This window comes from Alligator mississippiensis, chromosome 3, assembly GCF_030867095.1.
Source record: "Alligator mississippiensis isolate rAllMis1 chromosome 3, rAllMis1, whole genome shotgun sequence".
NCBI lineage: Eukaryota > Metazoa > Chordata > Crocodylia > Alligatoridae > Alligator > Alligator mississippiensis.
Genome location: NC_081826.1, coordinates 288438446 through 288465630, shown reverse-complemented (window position 1 = coordinate 288465630; position 27185 = coordinate 288438446). Strand labels below are relative to the sequence as shown.

The following is a 27185-nucleotide window of genomic DNA, read 5'->3' as shown; positions in this document are numbered from 1 at the left end:
GTTTGTTGAGATGCACTGAAAAAAAATAGAATTTAATCTGACAACAACATCTGATATAGTTGCAAGTATCTGGCATTTAAGAAAAAGAAAAATGGACAAATGATACCAAACTGAAAGGAAGAAAGGAGATCCAATATAAAAAAGGAATGAATCACATAGATTTGTGGAGTTTAATGGATTTTACCTAGCATACACAGAGTACCATACGTTTTAGAGGTCAGCCCCCCACAGTCCAGAAGATTTAAGGTTCACACCATGGCAGACCCTCAGCCATACAAACACCGAATACTGCGCATTTCTGCCTACTGCCATAACTAAGGAGCTCAACACACCGTATAGATTGAGTACCATGCATCACTTCACCCACTGCTGGGTCACACTCACCCGGCTGGAACCTGCAAGTTTTTTACTAGCGTCTCAATACCATGCAATTAGCAGCTAGGGACACGCGCCTACTTCACACTGCAGAATGAACTGTAGCAGACAGAAGACCGTATACCAGGACACCAGGTCAGCCCAAAAAAACAAATTTCCAGATTCTCAAGGGCCACAAACAACTGGGCAGCATCCATTTAACTCAAAAGGCAGTCTGGCCAGATGCACAACACCCTGACATCCTGCCAATCCATTATTCAGAAGGAAGCACAAGCTAGTGAATCAAAGAATGCCTCCCTTTCACAGCACCTACCTATTCAACTTAAGTCCCTATTCGAGTAACCTACCCATATATGTCCATATGGCGTATGATGCTGTGATACCATCTGGACTGCAAGGACCTTAAAATATATTGGTTTGAACTTCAGGCACAGCACAAAAAGGGATAATTAAGTTCTAAACTGAAATTAAGAAAAGCTAAGACTATGATATACTAGTCAAAAAGCAAGTAAAAGTATTAGAATATTTAAGCAGTCTAAAGAACGTGGGTGGGGGGCAGGAGTACAGGTAGCAGGACCTGAATCCAAGTGACCCCAGGAAAAAAAAAACAACCAAAAATTTAAATTTCTCCATAGACACTATAAAATGCCTCCACAGCCTTACTCAGAAGGAACAGTATTATTGAACCAGCCACCCCCTGGGATACCACAGGAGAGGAATGCATCAGTATCTGCCTTCATCATCTTATTAGCTAGTAGGGTGGATGCCCAGAGTAGTGGATCAGCATCAAAAAAGTTTGACTAGAGTTAACCATTTTGTGACAGAACATAAAAAAAAAAAAAAAATCAAAGTTACTCAGCTGCAGACCCTCATCAAAAAAAAAGTCAGAGGACATGATAGTCCACTCAGCTATAACAGACCCAAGTGCTTTATTCATCTACAGCAAGAAAGCTGCCTTAAGCTACATCTTTATTGTCAAAAGGGCTGCAAAAATGAAAAACCTACCCAAGGCAGAACTTTCTCATGGTGGTTATCCAGTTGAAATACTCTGGCAAAACAAGGTATCTGCTGTTCTTACTAGGGAGGTAGGTAGGCAGGGTCAGAACTACACGGTCATGGTTGGGAGGTTCTTAATTAGGCTAAAAGCTTATCTTCACTTGATTTTTACCATAGGATGGCTCACCATACACACTGGCATTCACTGTGGAATAACATTTTCTGCAGTAAAGACAAAGCTTTATACCCCACAGCATTTCCAAAGCCTGCTAAGTGTTTTGTAACAAGCCTCACTTCCTAGACACAGGGCAGCATCTCCTCAGAGACCACTTCCTTACCTGTTCCAGTCTCTTGAAATAGGAGATGTATTCATAGTGAAACGACTCCAGTCCCTAATGTTGAAACCCCATCTGAACAGACTATTCCAAAGAAACAGAAGTAGTAGCAGCCAGCCTAAAGTAGCAATATGCACTGTTGTGGAGGCTCAAAAAGTAGAGATTGGACTTCACCGTTTAAAAAAAACACAAAAAAAACCTGAATCAGGCTCCAGAGAGCACATGAAAACAATGAGTTCGTATTCTTAATTTACAAAGCTTCAGGCACAGCCCTGCAACAGCAGCAAACCGAGAATTATTTTCAGAGCTGTCTCTCTGTCTTCTGATCCCAAATTCCCATCGCCTGCCAGTATTCCCCTAATCCCCAGAAAGCACCGATTTGCTACAAGGGGTTAAAGGGCAAAATGAAAGAGACAGAACAGCTCGCGGTTGCAGATGTCACTTCCACTCCAGAGGGTCAAAGTCTTCCTTCTGCATCAAAAATAATCTCCGGCCTATTGCTGCAATAGTCTTTCTGGATAGCAACAGCTCTGTACTGCAGCACAATTACACTATTTTCTTCTCACATTTCCATAAAAGCTACACTTAAGTGATGTTGTCACAGTGAGATAGTGAGTGTGTTGAGGCAAAAAAAATAAAGAGGCTCACGTGCTTTGTATTGCATTAGAGCGACTACAAAAGGCAGATTTAAAACTGAAGATGTAACACAACTCTCAAGTGTCAGTAGTGATTACAAGCACGTATAGTTCAATTTAGGTCATTGCTGTTCTCACTTCTACAACTTCTCTTCATGAAGCTGAAGTTTCTCACTTAGAAAAAGTGCACAGAAACCCTGCCTGCCTCTGCCATCATTTCAGTCTACAACCTGCTCCCTGCCAAAAGAAAAAATCCCCACAACTCTCCCTTCACCTGCTCACACTTCATTCCTTCTTCCATGCCTGCCCTTACAGTGGAGCCAGCTATCACACTAATGCATACCAGGCTCTTCCCTCCAAGAAGCTTCCCACCTCCCTTTCTCCTTTCTAGGAGCCAGGTCATTCCACAAAGTATTACAACAGAGGTGCAGACACTTTGGGTTTGTCTTGAACTCACTCCTTTGCGATCTTGTACTGAACCAGCCAGGGAACTGGAGCAAAAGCTCTTCTGCACTGGGCCTCTCCTAAAAGTCATTTTACATACTGCACAGGGGACTCAAAAGGGATTGGGAGTGGGGCTCATAGGGTCTGGGATGATTTGGTAGGATCAGGGGGCTCGGGAGGTCTGCAGGGGAGAAGGGAAGGAAGAGGGGGTTCTCCTCCAACCCCTCAGGACAAGGGGCCCTATAACCTCCCCCATCCCACACCTACTTGCTTCCTTGGCTCTTGGCACCAGGAATGGCTTACAGGAAGGGAAGGGGGGAGCAAGGAATGCTGGCTGGTCCTTGGAGGGGGTTGTCTATCTGGGGGAGGGGCGAAGGGCTGGGGGGCTTAACACACACACACACACACACACACACACACACACACACACACACACACACACACACACACCCCCCCCCCCAAGCAAACCCTAGTTTCAGGGGACAGGAAGGAAAAAGCATAGCTTGGGGCTGGGGCCAGTGGCTGGGCTTTCCAGCCCCAGAGCTGTACTAGAACTCTAGAAGTCTGTATAGAAGTGTACAGAAGCTCAGTTAAATCAATCAGTCTTGCTGGACCTAATCTAAGTTAGAGTATTTATGGGGTGGAGTTAATTTAAATCAGGTCGGCCATTTTTAGACCAATCTAACCTTCATGAACTTCCGTACAGTTCACACTTAGATAGACCTAATTAGGGATCCAAGTGTAAAGCCTGCACCTGGCTGAACTAAGTTAGATGGAGGTGAGGGGGTCATTTTTAACATGATCTGCCCTCCCTCCACATCTGAATGTACCCAGCATCTAAATACTGATGGAGCACAGGAGACCCTTCAATGAGACAGAGAACCTACTACTGTTAATCCCCATTTTTTGTTATTGCACTGACTCTTCGGGCACTTCCTTTAAACTTCAATCCTTCTCTGCACACAAAGCCACCAGGCTGGCCTTGAGACTCACCAAGAGAAGCACTTGTTTCAGCATCCTCTGACCACCAAAAAAAAGAAGCAAGCATTCTATTAGAGCACCTAGACCCACTAAATTTGCATAGTAATCCAGACCCTGCCCACTGCTTCAGGTCCTGTGGATGATGAATGGATGGATACAAGATCAGTTCAGACCAACTGAGGCAGTAACAGAAGACAGAAAGAGATGTGCAATCATCTGCTAGCATTCAGACCAGTGCTAATGGGAGTACTGGTATTAAATCTGCAACTGAGATAAAAGAACTGTGTACACAGAAATAAAGGTGCAACGTAATCATAAGTGCACAAGCTCCCTCCAGCCTGTGATTTGCTCACTGATGACCAAATCATTACACTGCAGTTGGATTTATGAGCTTTAGCACAGGGCAAAGCCTACAGAATACAAAGTCATATTAGAAAACAGAACCCAGGTCTCCTTGCACTGGATAAAAGACAGATTTAAGGCATACTGCCTGTTGATATGGCGTACAATTTGTTAAAAAAAACACAACCCTAATCCCACCCCCCACCCCTTTTATTGACTATGAGTGCAGAAGTTTCCATATTCTTCTCAGCAGATTCTGTTTTATAAAGTATCTGTCAGATGGAGTTCATTTCATGTGGCATCTCAGGGACAGGAATGGTTTTGTGCTTCAGTCCTGCAAGCATCCTTGGAGGCAACACAAACACTTATCTAAATTGCATTCCAGAGAAGAGGTTTCATTATATTCAGACATCTCATTTTCATTATTGCATGAGCTACCATTTCTTTGGGCAGAGTTACATCTGTATGCTTAGTCAACAATAACACTCATTAATCCATCAAGGTAAAAAACACAGGGAAGAAGCCAGTGGTCCTAATACACAAATTCGTCTTTGCACTATATCCCCATTTAATCTTTACACACTTGGCATTTAGGACCTGCCATACAAGGTCAGAACTCCATTTAACCCAGTGCAAAAAAACCTGTTACAGGGGAAGGTGCAAGAAACCCCACAGCAAACAGCTGGGGAATGACCTGGGGGGTCCACAAGGCAAGCTCTGAAGCTCTCAATTCAACCTAAAAGCTTCACCTCTCCAGGTTTAAGGCTCCCAGGTCGGGAGGCTGCTGAGGAGTTGGGTGGATACGCTGGCAGGAAACTGGGTCGTTTTCCAACCAAAACATGCTACAGCTCCATCAGAAGTTCGTCAAAAAAAAAATCTGAAGCCATCTCCACAAAGGTTTTTAAAATTTAGCAGATGTTCAAATCCAAAGGGGGGGGGGGGGAGGAAGGAGGGGAGTATTTAAACTAGAAGTTTTGGACTAGCTCTAGTTTTATTTTCTACTCAATTACCAAAATGTCCCAATGCAGCATGGTCTTGAACCCCCTACCACCACCCAGGAGGAAGGTGAATGCACTTCCTCTCCTCCCGGGTACGGGAGACACATGCATAACTACACACCCTTTGTTGAAAGCAGGCAAAAATATAAAACATTTGCAAATGGCCTAAGAACTCAACACCAACTTTGAAAGCCTGCACCCGATTTGCTCAAGTGAGAAGTGACAACACATAGCCAAGGCAAGGTGAACAGGGGAGAAACCCAACAGCTGCCACCAAATTTTGGTTATACAGGAGCTTTTCAAATCCTAATCACTTTTCAGTCTCACTCATTCTGGACTAGACAAACTACATTTGCTACAGAAAGATAAAAGCACACACACACATTGCATGACTATTACTAAAACCGCATAAAACACCCTGCTTTGTATTGTTAAAGGTGCAAGGGACATGGTGATAGAGGCCATTGGAGTAGCTGTCCAGGCCCTAAGTGGGGATGCTGAAAAGACACCGCTAAGGAAAGTCAATTGGCAGTCAGGGATATTTAGTGGTCACAAAGACTGCCAGACTAATTTTTCAAAGACCAGCAACTGGAAATGCTTCAGGCTGCAGGTCAGGGACAGTTTGGGTCAGGGAAGGTGAGCAGATGCTGGGACCCAGCTGCTACCACTGCCTCTCCCCACAGCAGCACAGGGAAAGGTGCCCACAGCCAAGGCTCCCCATCCACAGGTTGCACCAAGTGGCTCTGTAGGTTGGATCCAAGCCAGGGCCAACAGGTTGCCAACCCCAGGCATATACAATGTGGTCTGTTTGTGCAAGCAGGCATGTAGAAGCACCCACACTTACAGGAAGACACTCCTACAACTACCACGCATGTTGTGGAAGAGGAAAGGCAACGGACAGACTCCACAACCAAATGCAAGTTTCAAAGGGAGCTCTCCAGACTTCCTTTCGTGCACCGTGAGGTTTAGAGGAAACAGAGAAACAGGTTAAGCACTAGTCATATTCTGCCCTCAGATACACTTGTACAACCCTACTGAAACCAAATGGGCTTGAAAAGGATTTCAGTGAAGAATTTTGCTCCACTAAGAACTTTTCTGCCATTTTAGGAGGGTCTGCAGCTCTATCACCTCTACTGCGGCCGACAATGAAGTGTCCTTGGTACAGACCTGTTTTGTGATGAGCTAGTTTGAGCAACAGTATTTTACATTTTGATGATTTTCACTTCAGTGCTCATGCAACTGCAGCTAATAACAAAAAGTGATTTGGTGGAGCGATTGTAATAAAGCAGACCTATGAAGCGAGTTGATACAATGGCTGTCAGCCTTCAGAAGATGCAGATGATTAAACGACAAACGTAACAAGCTCTTTTGATGCAAGGGGTTCATCTTTTTAACTATAATTCATTTAAATATTAATAAAGGAAAGGCTGCATCAAGTAGGCACTCAAAATGTTAGACAATGCTGCTCTTTTTAATATAGAAAAAAAAAATCAGGGGAAGCATCTAGTTTGGGGGTCAGTTCAAGTTGTTTGCATCAGTTTCATCTGCTGCATCATACATCCATCATTTCAGTTTTTCTAGTGGAACAAATGTAGGTACTTGCATTCCTCTGCCCACCCTCACCCAACAAACTGGTTTCCACCTCACTTCATCACTCCTGGAATCTGTTGAGCGAAAAGGCGCAGAAGTTTCTTCATTGGATGAGTTGAATTTTTTCAATTTTGAATGAACCAACTGGGAGTGGAACTACCAGGAAAGCTTGTTCTGCTCTTCCAGTTAATGAAAAAGCATGGGAGAAGATGAGATCAATTAATTCCAAAAACCACAGAAGACATGAACCAGATTTTCCACACCATTCAGACAACCAGAGATATAGATAGTCTCATGCATTTTCCAAAGGAGGTAAGCAAGTTAGCTATCCAAATACCTTTGCAAATCTAGCCAGCGGGACCAGAAATTACAGTTAATTAACTGTAATTAGTTAACTACAGTTAAACACTGTCTGTTTAAAGAATTAGTTTTAAAATTAAAAACATGGTTCAAGAAAGAAGTGCATCTATCACATACACGCACTTTTTAATTAATTTCCAATAGCCATCCAACTTGAAAGGTCGCAAGCAAAGTCATCCAGCAAATAAGAAATGCTAGACTAACCATTTCCAGATGCAATAATAGAATGTAAAACTTATGAATCTGAATAGCTGTTTACAAAATGGGTTGACACCTGGCTGGATGGCAGCACCATGGAGAAGGGCCTGGGAGTCCTGGTAGATTATAGACTCAATAGAAGTCTGCAGTGTAACGCAGCTCAAAAGGAAAAAGCAGTCTTGGGACGCATCAATAAAAGCAGTAGGTGCAAGACATGGGAGGAGGCAGTGCCTCTTTACTCAGCACTGGTTAGGCCTCATCTGGAGTCATGTCTGCAGTTCTGGACTCCACATAAAAAAAAAGTAAAAAACCGAGACAGAGAAAAGTCAAGAGAGGGTCCAGAGGCAGGAAACAAGGATAAAAGGCTTGGAAAGCAAGTCAGGGCAAAGGATCTAGGCATGTTCAGCTTGCAGAAAAGGCACTTAAGGGACATGATAGCAGCCTTCAAATATTTGGAGGGCTTCCATAAAGAAAAGGGAGAGCACCTTTTCTCTCTTGCTGCAAAAAGGAAGATCCAGGCCAATATCTTGAGGTTGCACCAAAGTAAATTTAAATTGGATATCGCGGAAAAAACCTCCTTCACTGTAAGACTAGTGAGACAGTGGAAGGAGGCTGCTCAGGGAAGTTGTGAACAGGGGATGATCTCGGTGTAGTGTTCTACTATGGGTATTTCCCATGCTGCTGGGTTTTGCTGGTTGCCCCCACCTGCCATTTCTGCTACACGTGTTGGAGTGTTTTTAAGCCCCCCCTCAGGTACTGGGTATTGGCTGAAACCACAGCTGGGGATGGACTGGGGTGTGCCAGTGCTCCTGCAGTGACCAAAACTGGAGGTTCCTGGCTAGAGGGTCTTGCCCCTCTGCTCAGGGTCAGATCAAATCAACGCATCTGGGGTCAGGAAGGATTTTTACCCCATTGACAAACTGGAACAGACTGTGGGGACATTTGCCTTCTTCTGTGGTGGGGGTCGTGGTCCTGTCTAGGATCTCTAGAGCAGGGGTTCTCAATCCCTGGGCTGCGGCAGGTCGGCCTCTGGTCCACAGCTCGGTCGGCTGCCAGACTGGAAGTGTCCATGCATCAGCAAGCCACAGCCCCCCAGAGCTGGGTGGAGAGGCCGCAGCTCCTTCTGCAGGGCCCCCAGCAGCACAGGGTTTGGCCTACCTCCCCCCGCCCCAGGGGTGGGGGTATCCGTACCCGTCTTCTGGCCATGGTCAGCTGCAACTGCTGGGCCACAGTTTGTCAGGCCATGGCATTAAAAAGAAAAAAAAAAAAAAAAAAAAAAAAAAAACTTTGGGAGACCCTGCTCTAGAGCATATACCAACAACCTTCCAAAGAAGCAGGATACTGGCTGCTGTGGTTTCCCCAATTTACTTGTGCCAGGTTAGGGTGTTATGTCTTGTCTTGCATCAGGGTTGACAACCGTCTTATGAACAATTCAGATTCCAGATTTCTATGGGAGGGTTTGGATAGGGATGATCCTGCCTCAGGCAGGGGGTTAGACTAGATGACCTCTGGAGGTCCTTTACAGCCCAACTTCTCTATGACTTATTAAAAGAATGTAAAAACCCCAAAACCAAAAAAAACCCCAAAACCAAAAACAAAAAAACCCCAAAACCAACTTAAGAATCTGAATAAAAGCTTACAATGTTAATGTGAAGTCTATATACTAACAAATCAACATTGGCTGGTTATACCAACCAAGGAAAATGAACCTCTTAAAAGGGGAAAGGGGGGGGGGGGGGAAGGAGGGAAGTGTGAATGCAAAACCAGACTACAGTCAAGCACTTGTGCTTGTTGATTCAAGTCACTTTGGCTTAAGTCAATCCACTTTGCATTACAGTATGTTACACGATTATTAATGGATTGCAAGTGTTTAGGAACAGAGACTTTCATATAGGTGTACAGTGATAAGCATGATAAGAGCAAGAATTCTAGGTGCCAACAACATGAAGCAAGACCAAGTATGTTTAGGGTGAAGTTGTAAGTAAGTTAACTTGGACCATACTAAGAGCACTTAAAATGTAAGGATCTGCACATTAAAAAACTCATTAACTCATGTTAAGTGCTCTCCAAGCGGCCAAGTTACACCATTTCAGGTGAGAGTAAACTCTGGGCCACACTCACTTGCTTATGTTCAGATAACTTCAGTCTGTTCCATGGAGACAAATCAAACCATCTTCAGTCCTCCAGCATCCCAGGATGCATCACTCCCAGCTTCCTCCCCAAAACCCTGTCCAGGGATAGAGCCCAGGTGTCCTGGCTCACAGCCATATCCCTGCTAACCAGCCCTCTAGCAGGAAGTCAGAGCTGTGCATGCAAGAAATAGTATTAGACTCCTAATATGCAACTGCTCACAGCTTGTTCCAACTTTAACACTACTTAGACAATACTAAATCTGTTGAAGGCCAAGTCTAATGTGTAACTTCACCCTTACATGCAGTTACAGGCAGTCCTCAGACTTATGACAAGATGTGGTTTTCAGGAACTGATTAAGTCAAAATGTTGCAACTCAGAACCAATTTTCCCATAGGAAAGAGTGTTATAAACGTGGGATTGGTTCCTGAACTAAGGCCCGATACCCTATTTTCACCAAAAACAACCCAGAATTTTGTACTCCATCAATTATAGATGAGTAGTATAGCTACATTAATGTATTTATCTTGTAAATAGCAATCGTACTGATTTGGAAGGACTTCTTTGAGGTGACTTTGCTGGACTTTTTGAAGGGTTCTTGGCTGGAGTCTTCTCAGGAGTCTTGGCTGCAGGTTTTCTGGAAGTTTGGACAGATGTTCTCCAGGGAGATGAGTGACACAGCGAACTTGTTCACCGGTGTGGCGCCCAATCAAGCGTTGTAAAGTCAAACCCGATGTCAGAAAGTCAAGACAAATTTAATAAATTGACAGTGCGAAACGTTGCAAGTTGAGGACTGCCTGCATCTCCTCCATTCCCCAGCTCAACTAGGCTCTAGTTTGTTTCAAAAGCAGGTGGCTCTGGAAGCACGGCTTGCAGAGCCTGCAAATTCCCGAGCTACAAGAGTGCAGGACTGCAGAGCTCCTGAGCTCAGAGAGAAGATTCAGTCTTTATTCGTGTCCTCAGGCTTTGTACCACAGAATGCACTAGGGAAGGGAGTTAATTTAACTACAGTTAAAATAAGTTAAAATATAACCTCAAAAACTCTTGGCTTCTGCTTTAGAGTCAGGTTTTGAGAAATACCCCCCTGGGCAGTGCTTCTTCAGAGTCAGCCGCATAGCCCCAGGGAATTGTCTTGCTTATTATGCACATATCAAATAAGGATCTCTTTCATGAGAAAGCAACCCACTCTTCAAAATTTAGCAAAGGTATATTAGCCCTCAGTAGGGACTATGCAAATACATTTACTAGGTTTCAGACCTCAACTGTTCTTCCTGGATTTGTTTTAGATTTCAAGTAATGCTGAAGTATTTTACTCCTCCCTCCCTCCATCTCCAAAGTACCTGGAGGACAGACAAAATCATGGACATTTTCACAAAAGGGAAAGTTTTCAGAAAGAAGCTGGACTGTAAAATTTAAGTTATTTGTAACCTAGGGTGCTTATTTCTGGTGTACAGAAATAATTCAAGTGGTGCACCCTGTAACCTGTATTTCTGTTTCTATAGTAGCAATATAGTTCAGTTATTTTTGAAGACTTCTTAAAAGGACAAGATATAGGGGTTGGTATTCAGCTTTCATCTGCAACAGAAGAAATGAGGACTTTTCATAAAGAACTGCTTGTTCAAGCCAGAGTAAGGCATTTTAATTAAACAGGACTTAAACCTCACTGCCCACAGTTCTGAGAGACACACGCATACCACATCACACATTTTTTGAGCAGAAAAAAAAAAGCTTAGGTTATTTCCATCTCCTCCAGAACCTGAATACATTAAGTGAAATTTAATCAAAGGGAGGGGGACTTTAAAAAAAAAAAAAATGCAAAGTCACTCTTCAGATCTCTGTCTAAGCATTTGTAAAGTGATGTCTGCTTACACTGCAGTCCCCCCCCCCCACTAATTTTTCCAGTCTCTTGCTACTTCAAAGCCAATAATACTCCAGTCCTTCAGTAAGTAGCGGGCTACAAAGATCTGAAGCCAGAATCTGAATTCAGTGGGCACCTTTTCTAATGCCCATTAAATGTAGTACCTTCAAATTAATGTGCATTAGGCTGCACTAATGCACCATAGCATACTTTCATGCTTTTTTAGTGATGCTTAATGAGCAGTAGCCTATTTTTTTTTTTTTTACTGTGCATTAGCACAGTGTCAGTTTAAGTGATGTTTTAATGCACAGTAAAATAATCTACCATGCATTAAAGCACGGGTGTAGACACACCCAATAAGAGCAAAGTCCAGAGCAACTACCGCCTTTACTCAGAACGAGCTAGATTGGCAGTTGTATGGCAGAGATCAAAATCTTACTCTTCCCTCTTGCATCTGATGTCATCAGTATATAACCTTGGCACATAAAAGACGTGTTATGAGGAAGCTAAAGCCAAATCAGATTTATCACCCTAACGAACTTATCAAAATAATTCAGGAAAAATATCTTCACCAACCCCCTTAAACTGGTGAAATGGTAATGGCACATCTGCTTAAGCATACCATTCTTACTGAAGCAATCAAGGAGGCAAAAATACATTAGACCTTCAACTGAAAGTACCTTTTTGCCAAATCTCATTTGCACATTTTTTTCTTCAGTTTTTTTTTTCTTTTAATTAGAACAGCGTATATACACTGTATTTGATAAGTGATTAGTTTTGCATGGTAAATATCCACATTTTTCAGTGGCAACTGGCAAGCCAACACATTGCAATGTTCCTTCTAAGAACAGCAAATCAAAAGGGCCAAATGAAGTGAGCATTTGCTCCAAGAAAGCAAGCAACTGCCAGTGGGTTGGCTGATATTCCAGCTTTGGTTTTGCACAGCATTATTAGCAGAAATGCTAAGATCAGCCAGGAGCTGACAGGAGATGTATTGTACAGCACTGGAGAAAGATCAGATGTACAACACTGGAGCAGCCAAATTTAAGGGTGAAAGAATACAACATTGGCTGGGATGGTTTAGTTAGGGGTGACCCTACCACAAGCAGGGGCCTGGACTAAATGACCTCATGAGGTCCCTTCCAACCCTACTTTTCTGCTATAAAAAAAAGTTACCCGTGTTAATGCAAACATGATAGAGTCTTGTACAGCATGCAAATAGTAATAAATTTACCATAATAAAATAGACCAACACAAATATTTAAACTGAAACCCAAAGGAATATAGCAGTTGACTTCTGTAGCTACTGACATTATGGCAAATTCTTTCCTCCTCTTCTGAAAAGGGATTCACATAGCTGTACCTTGATGAGCCCAGCAGAGTCAGAACAAGACATCTATATCAAAAGACTCCTGGGTGCCATCTTCATGCAGCCACAACTTAAAGTGTACTGGAGGGGAGAGGGGGGGAAAAAAAAAAAAAAGGCTAAGGAGGGAAAAGTTTCTTCACAGCCCCTTTTATTTAGGTCTCCCATCACTGCATTGCCTCTGGGGCAGCTGCACTGAGCACTTGCTTCCTAGGCTACCCTACTGGACCTCCACCTTCCTTCACACCCTGCAGTTGCCTTTCCATTGCTAGTCCCCAGCCATTCTGCAGGCAAACAACTCCACTATGGAGTCAAAGAAAGACCACAGAACATGGGCCTGCATTTAAATAGCATCCTGACTTGGGACCCCCAAAGCCACAAAACAAGATCAAGGTTATGCCCACAGCTCGTGCAGAGCGTGGGCAGAGCTCAGATTCAAATCCATTCCCCTCCCCTCCTTGTGATGAGTATTACTTACTTTAAAACACCTTAAAGCCTGGTCTACATCCTTTATCATCACTATAACTGCACCTACAACCTACACCCCTACCTTAGTTGGGCATGCATGGACCACTTTTTAGTTTTCTTCCCCAGAGACCGTAACAGCAGCATAAACTCATGTCTAGCCCTCAGAAGAGGTGCGGTGGAAGAGAATGGATCTTCAGTGATCTAAATGACCCCGACTAATTCTGGCCTCAGGCACGCAAGATGGCTAGACACACGTCAAATTTAGCATCCAAGCAGTTTGACTAACTTTAAAACTACACTCAAGCATGGTATTTAATGTCAAGTACAAGCAACTTTTTGAATCAAGGTTTTTTAAACAACTGCTGTTTTTATTGTTCCATCTCACCATCCCAGACACTGCTCCCAGTCTCCCTTTCATACCCATCTTGCATTCATAATTGTATACTCTTAACAAGTTTACATGATTTTGTGGCATCCGTTTAAGTTGCAGAACTGCTGAGATAAGACAGCTCTCTTTCATTTGTCACTTTTTAAACATGGATTTTTGATGCCTGTCATTTTATTCACAGCATTTCTTTAGATAGCTGAAAAGTAAACATGGGGCTATAAGCAATTACCATGATCACATTTATCTCGTCCCCTACAGAGGTACTTCATTGTCACCAAACCACTGGGAGAACGAGAAAGTTCTGCCGCTGCAGTAAGCGGCCAACACCAGAATAAAGAATGAACTCCAGATCATCTAATCTTTCCTGCAATCACTGTGAAGAAAAAACACTGACAACCCAACTAACAAGAAGTTGAGTTGAGAACTTAAAAGAGAAAATTATCTGTGGTACTACCAGCAAACAGACTCCATCAGTGCTCAGGTGTGTAATCCCAAGGCAAAGCAGCCTGGTTTAAAATTCCTGTCTAGAGAGACCAGGGTACTACAGTGACCCAAGGGCTGAGATGAAGAATTTGGCAACAAGCATGTGAAGAGCTCATGCACAGACTGCACAGCGAGACCTTCATCCCGAAACACACCTGACAGTCACAGTAGCTATAATAGCAGCTGTGTTTGTTCTCACCTGATTCTGGTAGAAGGAGCCCCAAGAAGAAAGTAGCTTTGCTCTAGCTCTCAAACTTTTTGCACAGCCTTGTATAAAGTCTCATCAGTATTTGTCCCCATGATCAGCTGGAGTATGGAGGCAACAACAGTATGAGAGGTACCAAGAGTCACTGGCTCACTGAGCACAGGCCATCAAGAAGACAGCACAGCTAACTGGGATCTTCATTTTAATTTGTGGTACATGGCACATGTGAAACACTCAGGGAGGTGGCTGAACTAGCTTCCCAATTCTTTATTAGCAGCACCCATCTTTCTGAAAGAGAGACCAGAACCAAAAATAAGGGGAGTTCACCAATGTTACACATTTCCAATTTTATATTGAAGCCAATATTACTGCACCCTGTACAGGCTCCTTTCCAGCTCCAGAGCTACTGAGAAAACTGCTAGAGTTCAGTTAAAATCAGAATGCCTCCTACTTAGAAGCTATTAAGTTCATGTTCAAGACCGATTTACAACGCTTGCCCCCGGAGATTGGCGGGGGCATGGCAACCACCCACAGGCAGCAAGCAGGGAGCTCCCACAGGCAGCTGCAGCGGTGTTGGCAGCAGGGCAGGAGGGGAAGGTGGCAAGCGCCAACTGGTGCAGAGTTGCAGCCTGCCAGGGGCTGGGGAAGAGCAGGAAAAGGGCAAGTCAGTAGGGTATGTCGTGTGCACGTGCGCATGTACATGGCCACCAGGCAGCCTGGAGAGCAGCTTCTCGCAGGTAAGTCTGGCAGCAACGGGGGGAATTGAGGTCCCCATAGTGAGAGGGAGGGAGTTGGACAGAGCAGGGGCTGCTGCCCAGCCCATGTAGTACATGGGGTTTGGGAGGCATGGGCAGCCTCAGGCCCTGGATGGGGCCACAGGCAGCTTGTCCAGGTGGGGCTCCCCACTGCTGCATGCACTCCTGGGGTACATGGGAGGGCATGTGCCCTCCACATCTGTACATGAGGTGGGGTGTCAGCTGCCTGCTGTGGGCTTGGGCTCCCCACCTTGCTGCCCTCCCCACAGGACCTCCATGGGGCAGAGGGCGAGACATGGCACAGCAGGGCAGAGAAGCTCAGTGCTGCCACTGGGAGCTCCACGCTGCCATGGCAAGGCTCCCCTTGCCTGCCCAGTAGCAGCGAGAGGTGTTACTTCATGCTGTCACCCCCGCTGCTGCTGGGCGGGGAAGCTCGGTGCTGCTGCTACGAGCTCTGCACTGCCATGGTGTCACAAGCTTCCCTGCCTAGCCCCGTTCTGCCCTGCAGTGCCATGCCCTCCTCTTTGGGCCACAGAGATGCTAGGGGAGGGCAGCAGGGTAGGGAGCCTAAGCCAGCAGCCCCCCCCCCCCCCCCCCGGGCTCCAACAGGCTCTGCTCCAGCCGTGCCATCCATGGGGGAGTGGGGAGCAAGGCTGCACCCTGCCACAGCAGCTGCTGTCTTCTCTGGGTGGCAGCCAGGGCTTGGGTGCAGCTGCAGGGAGCAGGGGGCTGTGGACAAAGCAGTGTCCTGGTGAGCGAAGCGGGCAAGGGGAGCTCTGATTTTCCATGATTAGAAATGCCATCCCCCCCCAAAAAAAAGAAGCCACAAAAGCCAACATTTATAGGTATTTTTAACTTATAGTGAGGCACTGGTAGGCTTCCAAATTGCTTTAAAAGTTGTAAATTTATCAATAAAATATTGTGTTCAACTGACTGATACACAAGTACACAGTGGTTTCATTTTAATCATGGAAAAAACACGGATTTGGGGGGTTTTAGTTAGAGAACTTGCAATTTTGAATCGGAGATGTTGCAGTTTTAACAACAGAGAAAACCAGGACCCCCAGTAATGAGTCATCCAGTCTCAGCATACAGAATCTCAGTGTTTGATAACGAGTGACAGAACTGCTCCTCAGACTGAAGATCATCAGCTGCATGCCTTGAACAGCTGGACATACTTGAACCAAATGACACTTTTTTTTTTTCTCTCTCATCTGCTTTACTGCAGGCACCCAGTATCCATTTAAAGTGCATTCAGTCAGGGTTATTTTCCATCATTTAGTGCTTATGCCATCAATCCACAACTCCCAGTCTTGCTAATGACAATAAAACCTTTGCTTTATATGGGAAACAACTCCAACTCCTGTCCTCCTGTAGCTTGTGCAATGGACTTCTGTACCTTGTGCCCAGACCAAGGGGAAAGTCTGCAGATTGCCAACTGTAGTTTTTGCCCACCTGACTGCTGGGCTTCAGACACGCAGCAGAGACAAAACATTTAGAAGGCAAGAGTCAGCTGCTGCTAGCTCTGCATGCATGGGCAACGGGTGCCTCCAGAGTCCAGGGGAGGGGTGGGAAAGACAACCCATAGAAGCTGCTGACAATGGGGACAAAGCTGGTGAGCACCTGCAGGCAGGGACAGCCCCGTCAGGGAGGGCACATGCCCCCCTGCAACTCCCCTACCAGTTGCCTATGTCTACGTGAGTCCCAACCTGACCACTTTGCAGCAGCTGGTCTCTATCCTAAATTAGACCCGTCTTCTGCACTCCATTCACCCAAAGTAGGAAAATCAGCAGAGAGTGTAAATTGGTTGTAACAAGATATTTCACAGCATCTTCACATGGGTGTTCAGCATAAAGCAAGCCCCACTGAAAATACAGGAACTAAGACTGGATGTATACCCCAGACGACACATTCGCCTTTCTGTTGTTGTTTCCACTCTCCTGATTTACAGTTTAGTTCAGCATTTTGGGCTTGATCATAGTAAGACACCATGTATTTTATTAATCAAGATGCATGGTAAATATATAATACATATATTATATAATGCATATAATAAAAATACAAAGTATTTTATTATCTCCTACCTCTGGACAATTACAGTGGAGCGCTCTGAGGAACTCGTAAGTATCAAATCATGTAACAGACCAACAAGGACAAGAGACCGATGAGAAGGACAAAAAAAACGAAAGACTGTAGGAAGTCTGTCAGCAATCATGTAAGCTGCACTCCTGCCGTTTCTTTTGTCTTGGTTTAAATAGGAAAAGGACAGGCTCAAGGGGAGATGGCATCATGGTTGTGTTGAAGCAATACAGCATATCAGATCAATAGAGCTTTTAGCAAGACACAACTGTATTGATTTTAGCAACTAGTACCAGTTGGCTTCCTTTCAGCTAGACCTTTACCCAGCAGCAGCCTTTGCATTCCCTGAATGAGGTGACCCTTGTGGTCCTACTGCTTCTGCACTTTACTAGTTGCTAAAGTACATCCCTTTTCCCCCATGACTACCAGGCAACTAATTTCTACAGGATTAATACTGACTCCATCAGCTACACCTCCTCATGCCCTCTACTGAGCTAAACCCAGGAGCGCTTCAAGTACGAGCCATATCTCCAACTGCTAAAGTAGGTAGCATTTAAGACAGCACTAGAAAGCAGGGCTGCTCTCTAAGGCGGTACCATGAAGTATGCAAAAAAGTGATATGCAGTTGTTCCACAAAAACGTGCACCTCTCCCAGCTTGCTACAGAATCTTGCCCGATCTGGAGGGCGCATCAGGCACTGGGCCCAGCTCAGCATGAAGCAGCTGTGACCCAGAGGAAGGAAGCAAAGCGAGAAAGAAGAAAGCAGCATACTGGAAATTTGAACTCCAGCTTCGGCAACACATGGATCTGTGAAACTTGTAACAAGCTGCATTGCTCCTGAATTGGGCTTGCCAACTACAAACAGATTCATCAGCCATCTGACTAGAATTTGTATGTGTACACCATGATCAAGAGGATCGGCGGCTGCCTACTATTCATACACATGAACTGCATCCAACTCGAGTACTACAGGCATGCTGGTCTTAGCTCAGCATGCCACTCACCATCCTGATAATACTACTGGACCTGTTCCTCACAGTGGCCCCACAGAGTTTTTCTGCTTACAACAGCTGTTTTCCCAAGTTGGAAAACAGATTTTGAAGGAATGATTTCAAAGACGGCAGAGAAGACAAGATTACCTCACTGTGCATCACTTAACTACAACATGAACAAGGTGGTACCGAGGCATCCCTACATAGCACGATGCCGTGTTGTAGAGATACCCATGCTAGTTTGGATATTGAAAACAGTGCAGCTACGTCAGTATGGCACTTGACCCACAGTAATACCTTACTCCTCAACTGAGCTAATTACCCCAAGCAAAAGCACCGCACAAGCACTGCCATCTGCTTTCAGTACCTCCCAGAAGGTGCTGCATTGTGCCAGGCAGAAATACCCTATGCCACCAGTGCTCAACGTTTTTGGCTCAGTAGGACAGATGAGAGATGTGGGGCCCATCTGTGGGCATACATAAGGGTCAGGCTCTGTGCTGCCTCTGCCTAGTCCCATGGGCAGGGATCCAGCTCCAAGGGCCCCTGCCACCACTCCCACACACCTGGATCAGGCCCCATGCTGCCCTGCATGCCTGGCCTACCATACAAGACCACAGCCTGCAGGGCTCCTCGTAGACCTGGGGGGAGCCCTGCAGGCCAGATGACATGGTGGGGGGGCTGGATCTGGCCCAGGGGCTGGGGGTTGAGCACCGCTGCCCTAAGCACACCTGCACATAGGGAGAACCTGGTCCATTCTACTGCTGTATTTCAGCCTGTCACTGGCTCAACACAGGCCGTCGGCAAGAAATCAGTCTCAGTTTGTCATTCACACGTACCAGCTTTCACTACATTGAAGACTTGCATTTAAAAAAAGCTATGAGAATGTCACACTGCGTGCATTTATATTGCATACAATGGCTGATGCATGCATCATGTCATCACTTCCACCGTATACTAACTATTCTGAAAAATAACAGTGGAAAGGCAAATCACACACTCAGCACATCCATGCGTTCCTTTCAAAGTCTTTCCCAGCTAGCTAACTAACTAACTAACTACAGTTGTTGCTTTAAACAAGTCTGACTTGCCAATATAAGAAACTTAGAAAAGTTTATTTAAAAAAAAAGAAAGTCAAAGTTATGTGAAGCATTTTCCTCTAATTCATTGTGAAGGACCAACGTAGACAACCTGCTGAGTACATCTTTGTTTCGCTCTGCATGGGTCAACTATGAACTCCTTAAACCCGGCCAAATCACTAGGAGTTTTGGACCAATCAGTAGTACAGGACAGACCCCATGGGGACTGGCATGGATTAAGCTAGGATCCAGAATGCCAGCCTCTACTGTAACAATTGGATTAAGATGTTTTTATCTCAATGTGGGACCAGCAGCTGACCTCATTCCTGTTGTGGGTTAAAGGACAGTTGCAGATGAGAAACTGCTGAATAGAACACGCCATGTACACAGCTACCAGCTAAGGGTACTGAGATCCACAACAAAACCAGCTTATGTTCTATTACATGTGCTATCACATACCAGATTAGTTGCTGGATTTTTGCTGTAGGTAGTCGAGACCAAGGATCAGAGCTGAACCACCCCAAAGACAAGTAATGTTTGCATCTACCATCTTAGTTCAGCTCCATCTTCTTGTCTGGAGAAAGGACCCACATGTGAACACTTCAGACCCAGCGCAACCCAGCCATAAGTTAAGGGTCCTTACACTGGTGAATATAACAGAATCAGGCCCCATGTTTTTAATTGCTCAGTCTTCATAAATTAAAAAAAATTACATATTAAAAGACATTTGTGCTAAGAAAATTCTTTGTAAGCTCTTTAAATAGGCCATTAGAACCAAGTCAGCAGGGAAGCTACCAATTTTAAAATCACTAATTCTCATTAAGATTCTGTTGTTTTCTAACAGTAAATAGCACGCTGACTTTTACTACAAGCTCAATCACTTCAGAAGTGCCTCATCAAGTAGAAAAGGCTCTCCATGTCAGTGCTATCATCAGCATCTTTAACAGGATGGCAGTAATTTATCATCAACATTACAGAAGATTTTACAAACCTATTTTACATGCGATCAAAAGCATAAACTTGATTAGGGAAGAAATTCCAATAAGAGTCTTAATTACACAATTATAGATAGCGATACCAAAGGACCAGTTAATTAAAAAATGTGCAGTGTCAAGGAAGTCAATGATAACATTATCTCACTACCGTGTCCTGTTCTGCAAGGAAGTTAAATCAATGCAGTTTGTATATTAAATTATTGTCCTCTGCTAATCGGGAATTTCTTACATCTCTTCCTTGCGGTCTGCTCAAGTTACTAAATCATGCTTTCAGGCATGTTCAAGGAGTGCAGTTACAACAGTCAACACATTTGAAAGAAAGAGAAAGAAAGTTCTCTCCAATTGGAGCTGTGACGCGCCGAAGCCGAAAGTGTCCATAGTCCTTCACCAGTTCAAGGGCTCAACTCTGAAAGTCCTTCCTTACAGGAAATAGTTTCACACAATCCAAAGGAAACTCGTGCGTGAACGTAGTTCATCGTACAAGACTCGGGCGATCATGGACCTATTTAGCACCGACAGGGCGATGACCAAAAAAAAAGTTCATAAACTATGCTACAACAGATTTCCATAAAGCTTGGGACAATTCTACGTGGCAATACCACACAGCCAGCCGTACAGTCAAATCATGGAAGTCAGAGAAAAAACAGTGAGGAAGACGTACATAGAAAGAAAGAGGTCAAGTACCTGCTCAGGGCAGGATCACTACTAAAAACTGCTAACATTCAGAGCCAAGTATGGGTGGGCAGACGGGCACAAATTCCTCGAAAGACATGATTCCAGACTGGTGACTGCTGAGCCACCACGCCGACTGGGATCAAAGCAAAACGCCAGCACTTCTACAACCTTCCAGCAAAAGCTATTTGTAGGTCAGCGGCATGCAGTTCTCCTATGCCTGTACCTCACATTATTTCAAATGAATCAGATGGAAAGACCCTAGGGAAATATTCTTATTAAAAAGGTATAAATAAAAGCCCATAAACAAAGGCAGGATTCTCCATCTAAAACCATTTTCATTCCGTCTCACGCAGGCAAGTCTCCTGTTGACGTAGCCTGAATGATTACAGTGAACTTGGTAACATCTATAAAGCTTGCTCTTTTTTTCTTGTAAGCCTGTCTATGCCCCTTGTTTAAAAAAAAAAAAAAAGCATCCATCCTCCAAAAAAACCACGCTAACTCAATGCAATTTGGCTCTGCTCACTTCTTTGGAAAAGAAACTTTGTCTGATGTGAGGACACACATTTCTCCTTGTCTGAAAGGACATTTATGGTAGGGAAGGATTTCTCGGAGCTCTCTAGAGCAGCATGCCCCTGCCCTTGGAGAGACAATCCTGTCCGTAGGAGTGCTCAGAGGTCCTCCATGCATACAAGACTTCCCTTTCTTATTTGAAATGGGAAGCAGCTTCCAACAAAGAACAAGCATAAAAATGCAAGAGAAAAATAGGACATATTTATTTCCTTAGCAGCTATATCCTTCCCAGTGCTCCAGCGGGGCTTGATGAACATGTGAAAGAGCCAGGACAGATCACACAGGAGCAAGTCCCGTTTCCCCTGCAACATGTGCTCTTGGGACACACCTGAGAAGTGTGCACGCCGATGTAGTCCCCACGCACTCGCAACGTAAAGAATGGTGTGCACCTCGGTGACCGGCAGGTATTACCATTGTAAGTACCTGCCACTACCCCCGTCCCGACCACAAGTCTTACTGATCTGCCTTCAGCCAATGCTACCTTTTCTCCCCCTGCCTCTCTCAGGCAGGCAGAAATTCTGCCCTCCTAGAACAGGAGCAGTTTCCTTCTCCTCCACTGCCCCAAAACCAAAGTCGGCAAAGCAAGGACTAAGATCAGACTGAGCTTAGGAAAAAAGTGACCTCCCTCTGTTCATTGCATCTTGCTTAGTTAGCAACTTCCCCATGTCAATTAACAGTGGAGAAGGAAAGGGGGGGGGGGGGAGAAAGAGATATTCTTTCCCCTGCCGACACTCGTTGGATCTCTAAAGATTACTTGTGTGCTGTTTTCAGCTGAGAGTTTTCTTCGCAAGTCACAGGCCTGCAGCGCGCACTGGACCCCAGGGAGTCTGCATAACCGGATCTGCTCAGCCGAGCGCCACACTTAACACTGATCAACAACCGCACACTTGCACGACAGCTTCCGAGTCCTACCCCCAGGCGCTCCCAGCACCTATGGCTCAGATTCCCAACCGGACGCTGAGGCAGAGGAACTTCACCAAAGGCTGGGAAGGAGGAGGAACAGGAGCGGAGGCAGAAACCAGGATAATACAGTTGGGTACGCTCTCCACTCCCGATCACACAGCCTCCCAGGGTGAAGCCGCACTTGCCTTGAACGTTTAGCAAACAAAAACACAAAGACCAAGCAATGCAAATAAAAAAAATCCAAAACAACAAAACACCGGACCAGGAATATTAAACGATATCCTTCCCTACGCTGTCTCCACTTAAAATCTGGGCTCTCGCACAAGGAGCGCGAGACAGAAGCACATCAGTGCCGTGACCGGCTGGGACACTAAGGAGAGCCGCCCTGAATGAGTTTGGTTTTTCTTTTACTCCCGTACCACAAGACACGCCGGGATCAGCGCAGCACAGCCGTGCTGCTGACTTTAACCCTTTTACTTGATGCTGCTTTGACACGGTTGATAAGTTTCTAGAACAGGGACAGATCCCGTTGTGGCTGTGTGCGGCTGGGACACCGCTAAGGACACCCCACGCTGCCCAGGGACAGCCCGCGCGCGGGGAGCGCAGCGTCTCGCTCGCCCGCCCGGGCTCGGGGCGGCCCGGCCCCCGCAACCATTCGCACGGTTTCCACCGAGGCGGGTCCTGAGGAAATCCTGGCAGTCGGACTACGACCACCGAGTCGGGGAGGGGGGCTGTCACCCGCGCAGGTGGGCTGCGGGCAGGGGACGGCGGTTGGCCCCGGGCTGGGGGCAGGGGAGCCGGCACCTAGAGCGGTTGCAAAGGTCGCAGGGAGGCGGGAGGCGGCCGGCTGTCCCCTCAGGGCCCGGCCTGCCCCGGCACGGCGGCCCCCGGGAGCCCGGGCAGGGCAGTGCAGGGCCGGGCGGGGAAGGGGCGGCGGCGGCAGAGACTCACCTGCGTGTAGAGCTCGCTCACCGACATGTCCGTCCGCCCGGCGCGGGGCGGGGCGGCGCGGGGCGGGGGTGGCGCGGGCGGTCAGGCGGGGCCCGCGGCTGGTGCTGGCGCCATGGCCCGGCCCGGCCCGGCTCCGCTCGCCGCACCCGGAGGCTTCTCGCCGCGACCTCCGCGAGGGATTTATAGCCGGGAGGAGGCGGAGGTGGAGGTGGAGGAAAGGCCCGCCCCGCCCCCAGGCGGGCCCCGCCTCACCCCGCCCCGCCCCCCGCCCTGCCTCAGTGGTCGGGCCTGTGAAATGGGTCCGCGCGCTTTCTTTTCTTTTCTTTTTTCCTTTTTTTTTTTTTTTTTGCTTTTTTTTTCCCGTGTTGCGCTGCGGCGCGTCTCTCGTGCCTTTTCCCAGCTCTTCTGTGACCCAGGACCGGGGAGGCGCTGGCGGCCAAGGGCCAGGGTCATTCCTCTGCTACGTACAAGAAACCGCGCGGGGCCTGTCGTGCGCCCGGACGGTGCCGGCGCTGCGTCCGGGCTGATCTCCAGCGCGGGTCGTTCCTCTGACTGGACGTGCAGTCGTAAAGGAGGACAGTCCTTGTTCTTTCAGTCCAGCGCCGTGGTTTTCACTCCTCTTTCTCTCCATTGGCAGACCCCTCAAGGCGTTTGAAGGGAATGTCAAATGCGGGTGCGGACCCTTTGACTCGTCAGTGGGGATCCACGCGCTTTTTGATCAGCGCTGTCTTCCGCGGACCCCTTAGAGATGGTCCGTGCACCCCGGGGGTGCCTGGACCACAGGCTGAAAACCACCGCTCTACATTAGTGTCAGCAACAAAGCAACTGCCTTCTTCAGATGGCAAGTGAAATATGTGTTCATGGGTAGAGCTCAAAGTACTTTACCCCGTTTTACAGATCAGGAAACTGAGGCAGATCTATCAAGCAGTTTGCCTAGAGTCACCCAGCAGGTCCAAGACAGAGCCATGAATATAACCCAGGTCTCCAGGATCCCAGTCCAACACTTTGCCCATTAGACAACACAGCTCTTCTTTCTTCTGAGACTCGTCATGTGTCACATAGTTAATGTGTGCAGCGTGTGCTGTGTCCGCAGAAGGAAGGTGCTATGGAAAGGTTAAAATAAAGGATTATTAATTGTTATTGTTAGGAATCACGTTAAGGTGTCTATAGCATGGGGGCAGCGACCGTGGTGGCAAGGAGCTGGCTCACTGGAGGTCGTGCTCTGCCACAATACTATTTCATGGTCTTTGGTGTGTTTCCTATAAATGACTGGAGATTATGCAGTTTGCTGCATGTCATCAGCATGCAGTGCTGTAGCTGAACAGAAACGCGGACCACGTCTGAACACAGTGAACAGTTCAGTTGCCAGCCTTTTCCCATAGCTCCTCATGCCCTGGCACCATGCAAATATGCTCTTTTTTTTGTCTTGCATCAACACAAAACCTCATTCTCTTTCCCTTCCCACAATTGCTGCCTCGCACCCGAGTGATACATGGGGGCCAGTCGCAGCAGATTTGATATTTGAGCTTGGAGGGGGCAACCTTCATCCACACCAGGGCAACCCCAAAGACAGCCTGCCTCTCCTACCGCCACGGCATTATGCCCTGAATCAGCAGGTGCAGCCTGCAGGCTGGATCCCCACTGCAAAGGGTCCAGCAGAGGTAGAGCTACATTCAGGGAAATGTGGGAAACAACACAGGGAAAAATCAATATGAGAACTGTCAATTTAAAGTGTTGTGAGAAGTTGATAGTCGGCGAATAAAGTTTAAGCACAGCATCGCTCTGTGACTAGCTCCAGGAACATCCTCTCTCAAACACCGTCCATTTGGAGCTTTCTTGTGCCCTCTTCTGGGTAGCCTCAGTCTCTGCAGCAATCTTTATTTAGTAGCAGTTTGCAAGAGATGTATTAGTGGCTCCTATGCAATTCCAACTTCAATCTTCTGTATGTCTCACTTCAAAGTCTAGGATTTAAAGAGACAGATCTGGCACCAGGTGACACTTGGGGCCACAGGTATGTTCCTAGGAAGGGAGAGGCTGTCTCCAAGGGGTTTAAGCCAGGAGAGGGCTGCTGTAAGTCCCATACAGGGGCTACAGAGGTGTCTGGTTGAAATAATAAATCATGACAACACGCAGCTGCCGTTCCATAACAGCGTGCCCTGTTCAGTGGCTCTTCTACCTCCCTGCAGGCTCTACAACTGTAGAGGACCTTGTGCCTGTTTTCTGCTGATAGGCCCCCAGCAGATATCCTACCACTTTGTGAGTGAATCTGGACCATAATAACAGCCTGAGCAGAGGGCTTGGTTGACATCAGCGTATCTATTCTCCATGGTTTTGCCATTAAAGACATGATACTGTTGGGTTTCTTAACCACTGCTGCACTAACTTGATTCCAATCTGGGAATTAACCTGGACAACGTATTTGATTCCTGTACTGTAATTTTTGTAAGACCTTTAAGATTACCATGGAAATCTAGGCAAATATCTATCCACATATGTGAAACTGCTGTAGCTAAATTGGAATAAATTGCAGGGGTACTGTTATGGGAAAGGGTTTCTAATGTAAGCCTAACTTGCTCTTGTTCTTTTATTCAGTTCTGTGATTCTATATCAAACATGGAAAAGGAATAGGAAATACCAATATCATTAGGAACAAAACTGAAAATGAGAGCTGGGCACAGATAACGGCACAGATGCAAAACACAGCAATTCACATGAAATATAGATTAGCGAATTTATTGCACTCATTTAAAACGTTAATTGCAAGTAAAACAAGACTCAGAAATTTGCTGGAAGTCCTGGCTTCTACAAAATTCTCTGGGAAAATTAAAATTTGTTTCCATTCTGGAAACAAACTTTTACACTTGATTTGCAGATGTCTGCTGAAAACATGGAGCCATCTCCCAAATGCTCGGGAAGAGCAAAGCAATGTCATTTTAGGACCATGCATTCAAGATACCAAGCGCTGTTGGCCCAATAGCTTGCATCCAATGTAAAGTCTGCCAAGAGCATCCTGACTCCTGGTCGAGTCCATTTGAGCCATTGGCTGCAGGTCACTGAGCACTAAGGTATAACCCCACTACCCCACTTGTTTCAACTGAATTTTGGCTACCTGTAGCTTCTCCAGTTTGTAGCTGTCCCTAAGTGTCTGCTTTTAAGCCATGTATCCCCACCCTTGTGAAACAGTTCTGCGCTTTCCTAGCCTTGGTGCTTGACTTGTGCTTCTGCCTCCTGCATTTCCACTTGACAACGATGAGAAATGTTACAGTGACAAGGTCCATACTGGAGGGTAAGCCTTGCAGTCTTCTAGCCAGCAACTAAAGTTGTCTTAGCTGACACTGTAAAGATACAAGTAAAACGTCTTTGAGGTATAGTAGCTGGTTTAGTAAGTGGAGCATCCTGCCACCGGCCAATTCAATCAGTGCTTCATAACTGACATTGGCTGTCTGCAGATTGCAAGTGGAGGTAAGTTGCTGAGGCTGGCGCTGACCTTCATAGTCCTAAATAACCATTTGAGAGAACACCTCTGTGGCTGAGCTATCCTGCTGCAGTGGGAGTTAATCAAAGCATGCTCCTAGAGCCCTTTCATAGCAATGCACCTGTCTCTCACCTGCATCCGTTCCACAACAGCCTGGATTGGCTGGTGCTCTGGATATGCTGCAGGGCTTTTCTTCAAGGTCACAGGTGAAGAGGAAAAGGATGTATTTCAGTGTGCGTGGGACAGTGATGAACTTATTTGCATTATGACTGAATTGGGTTTTTTTGGCTACACTTTATTGGATTTTTGTGGCAGGTCTTTCAAGTAACAGTCTGAGCTGTTCAGGTGTCTTTTTTTGGTTATACTATTCTAAAGAAAATGGATTTTTTAAAATCATCAGTACCTGATAGAAGATACTGGAACTGCACGATTGCTGCACAACTTGCTAGGAAGCACATTTCATAACATGACCCTGACTCTCAAACAATATTGACTGTGAGGCAGAGAGCAGCCTGATAAACATAATAATTTAATTAAGTTTTTCTGGGTGCAACAGAGATAG

At 46.0% G+C, this 27185-nt stretch overlaps 1 protein-coding gene and 1 long non-coding RNA gene across 2 annotated transcripts in view; one reads left to right on the top strand and one right to left on the bottom strand.

Moving 5' to 3' along the window:
* Positions 1-23257, bottom strand: part of MYO5B (myosin VB) — a 404810-nt gene extending 381553 nt beyond the window's left edge. The window contains exon 1 of the mRNA XM_014593958.3: positions 23149-23257. Coding sequence (XP_014449444.1) covers positions 23149-23175 — 27 coding nt within the window. The 5' untranslated portion in view covers positions 23176-23257. The remainder of the gene's footprint in view (positions 1-23148) is intronic.
* LOC109285298 (uncharacterized) lies at positions 22084-25689 on the top strand. The gene is made up of 2 exons (XR_002093012.2): positions 22084-22943; positions 23786-25689. It is a non-coding gene; the product is annotated as an uncharacterized LOC109285298 (long non-coding RNA).
* Positions 25690-27185: the final 1496 nt, after the last annotated feature.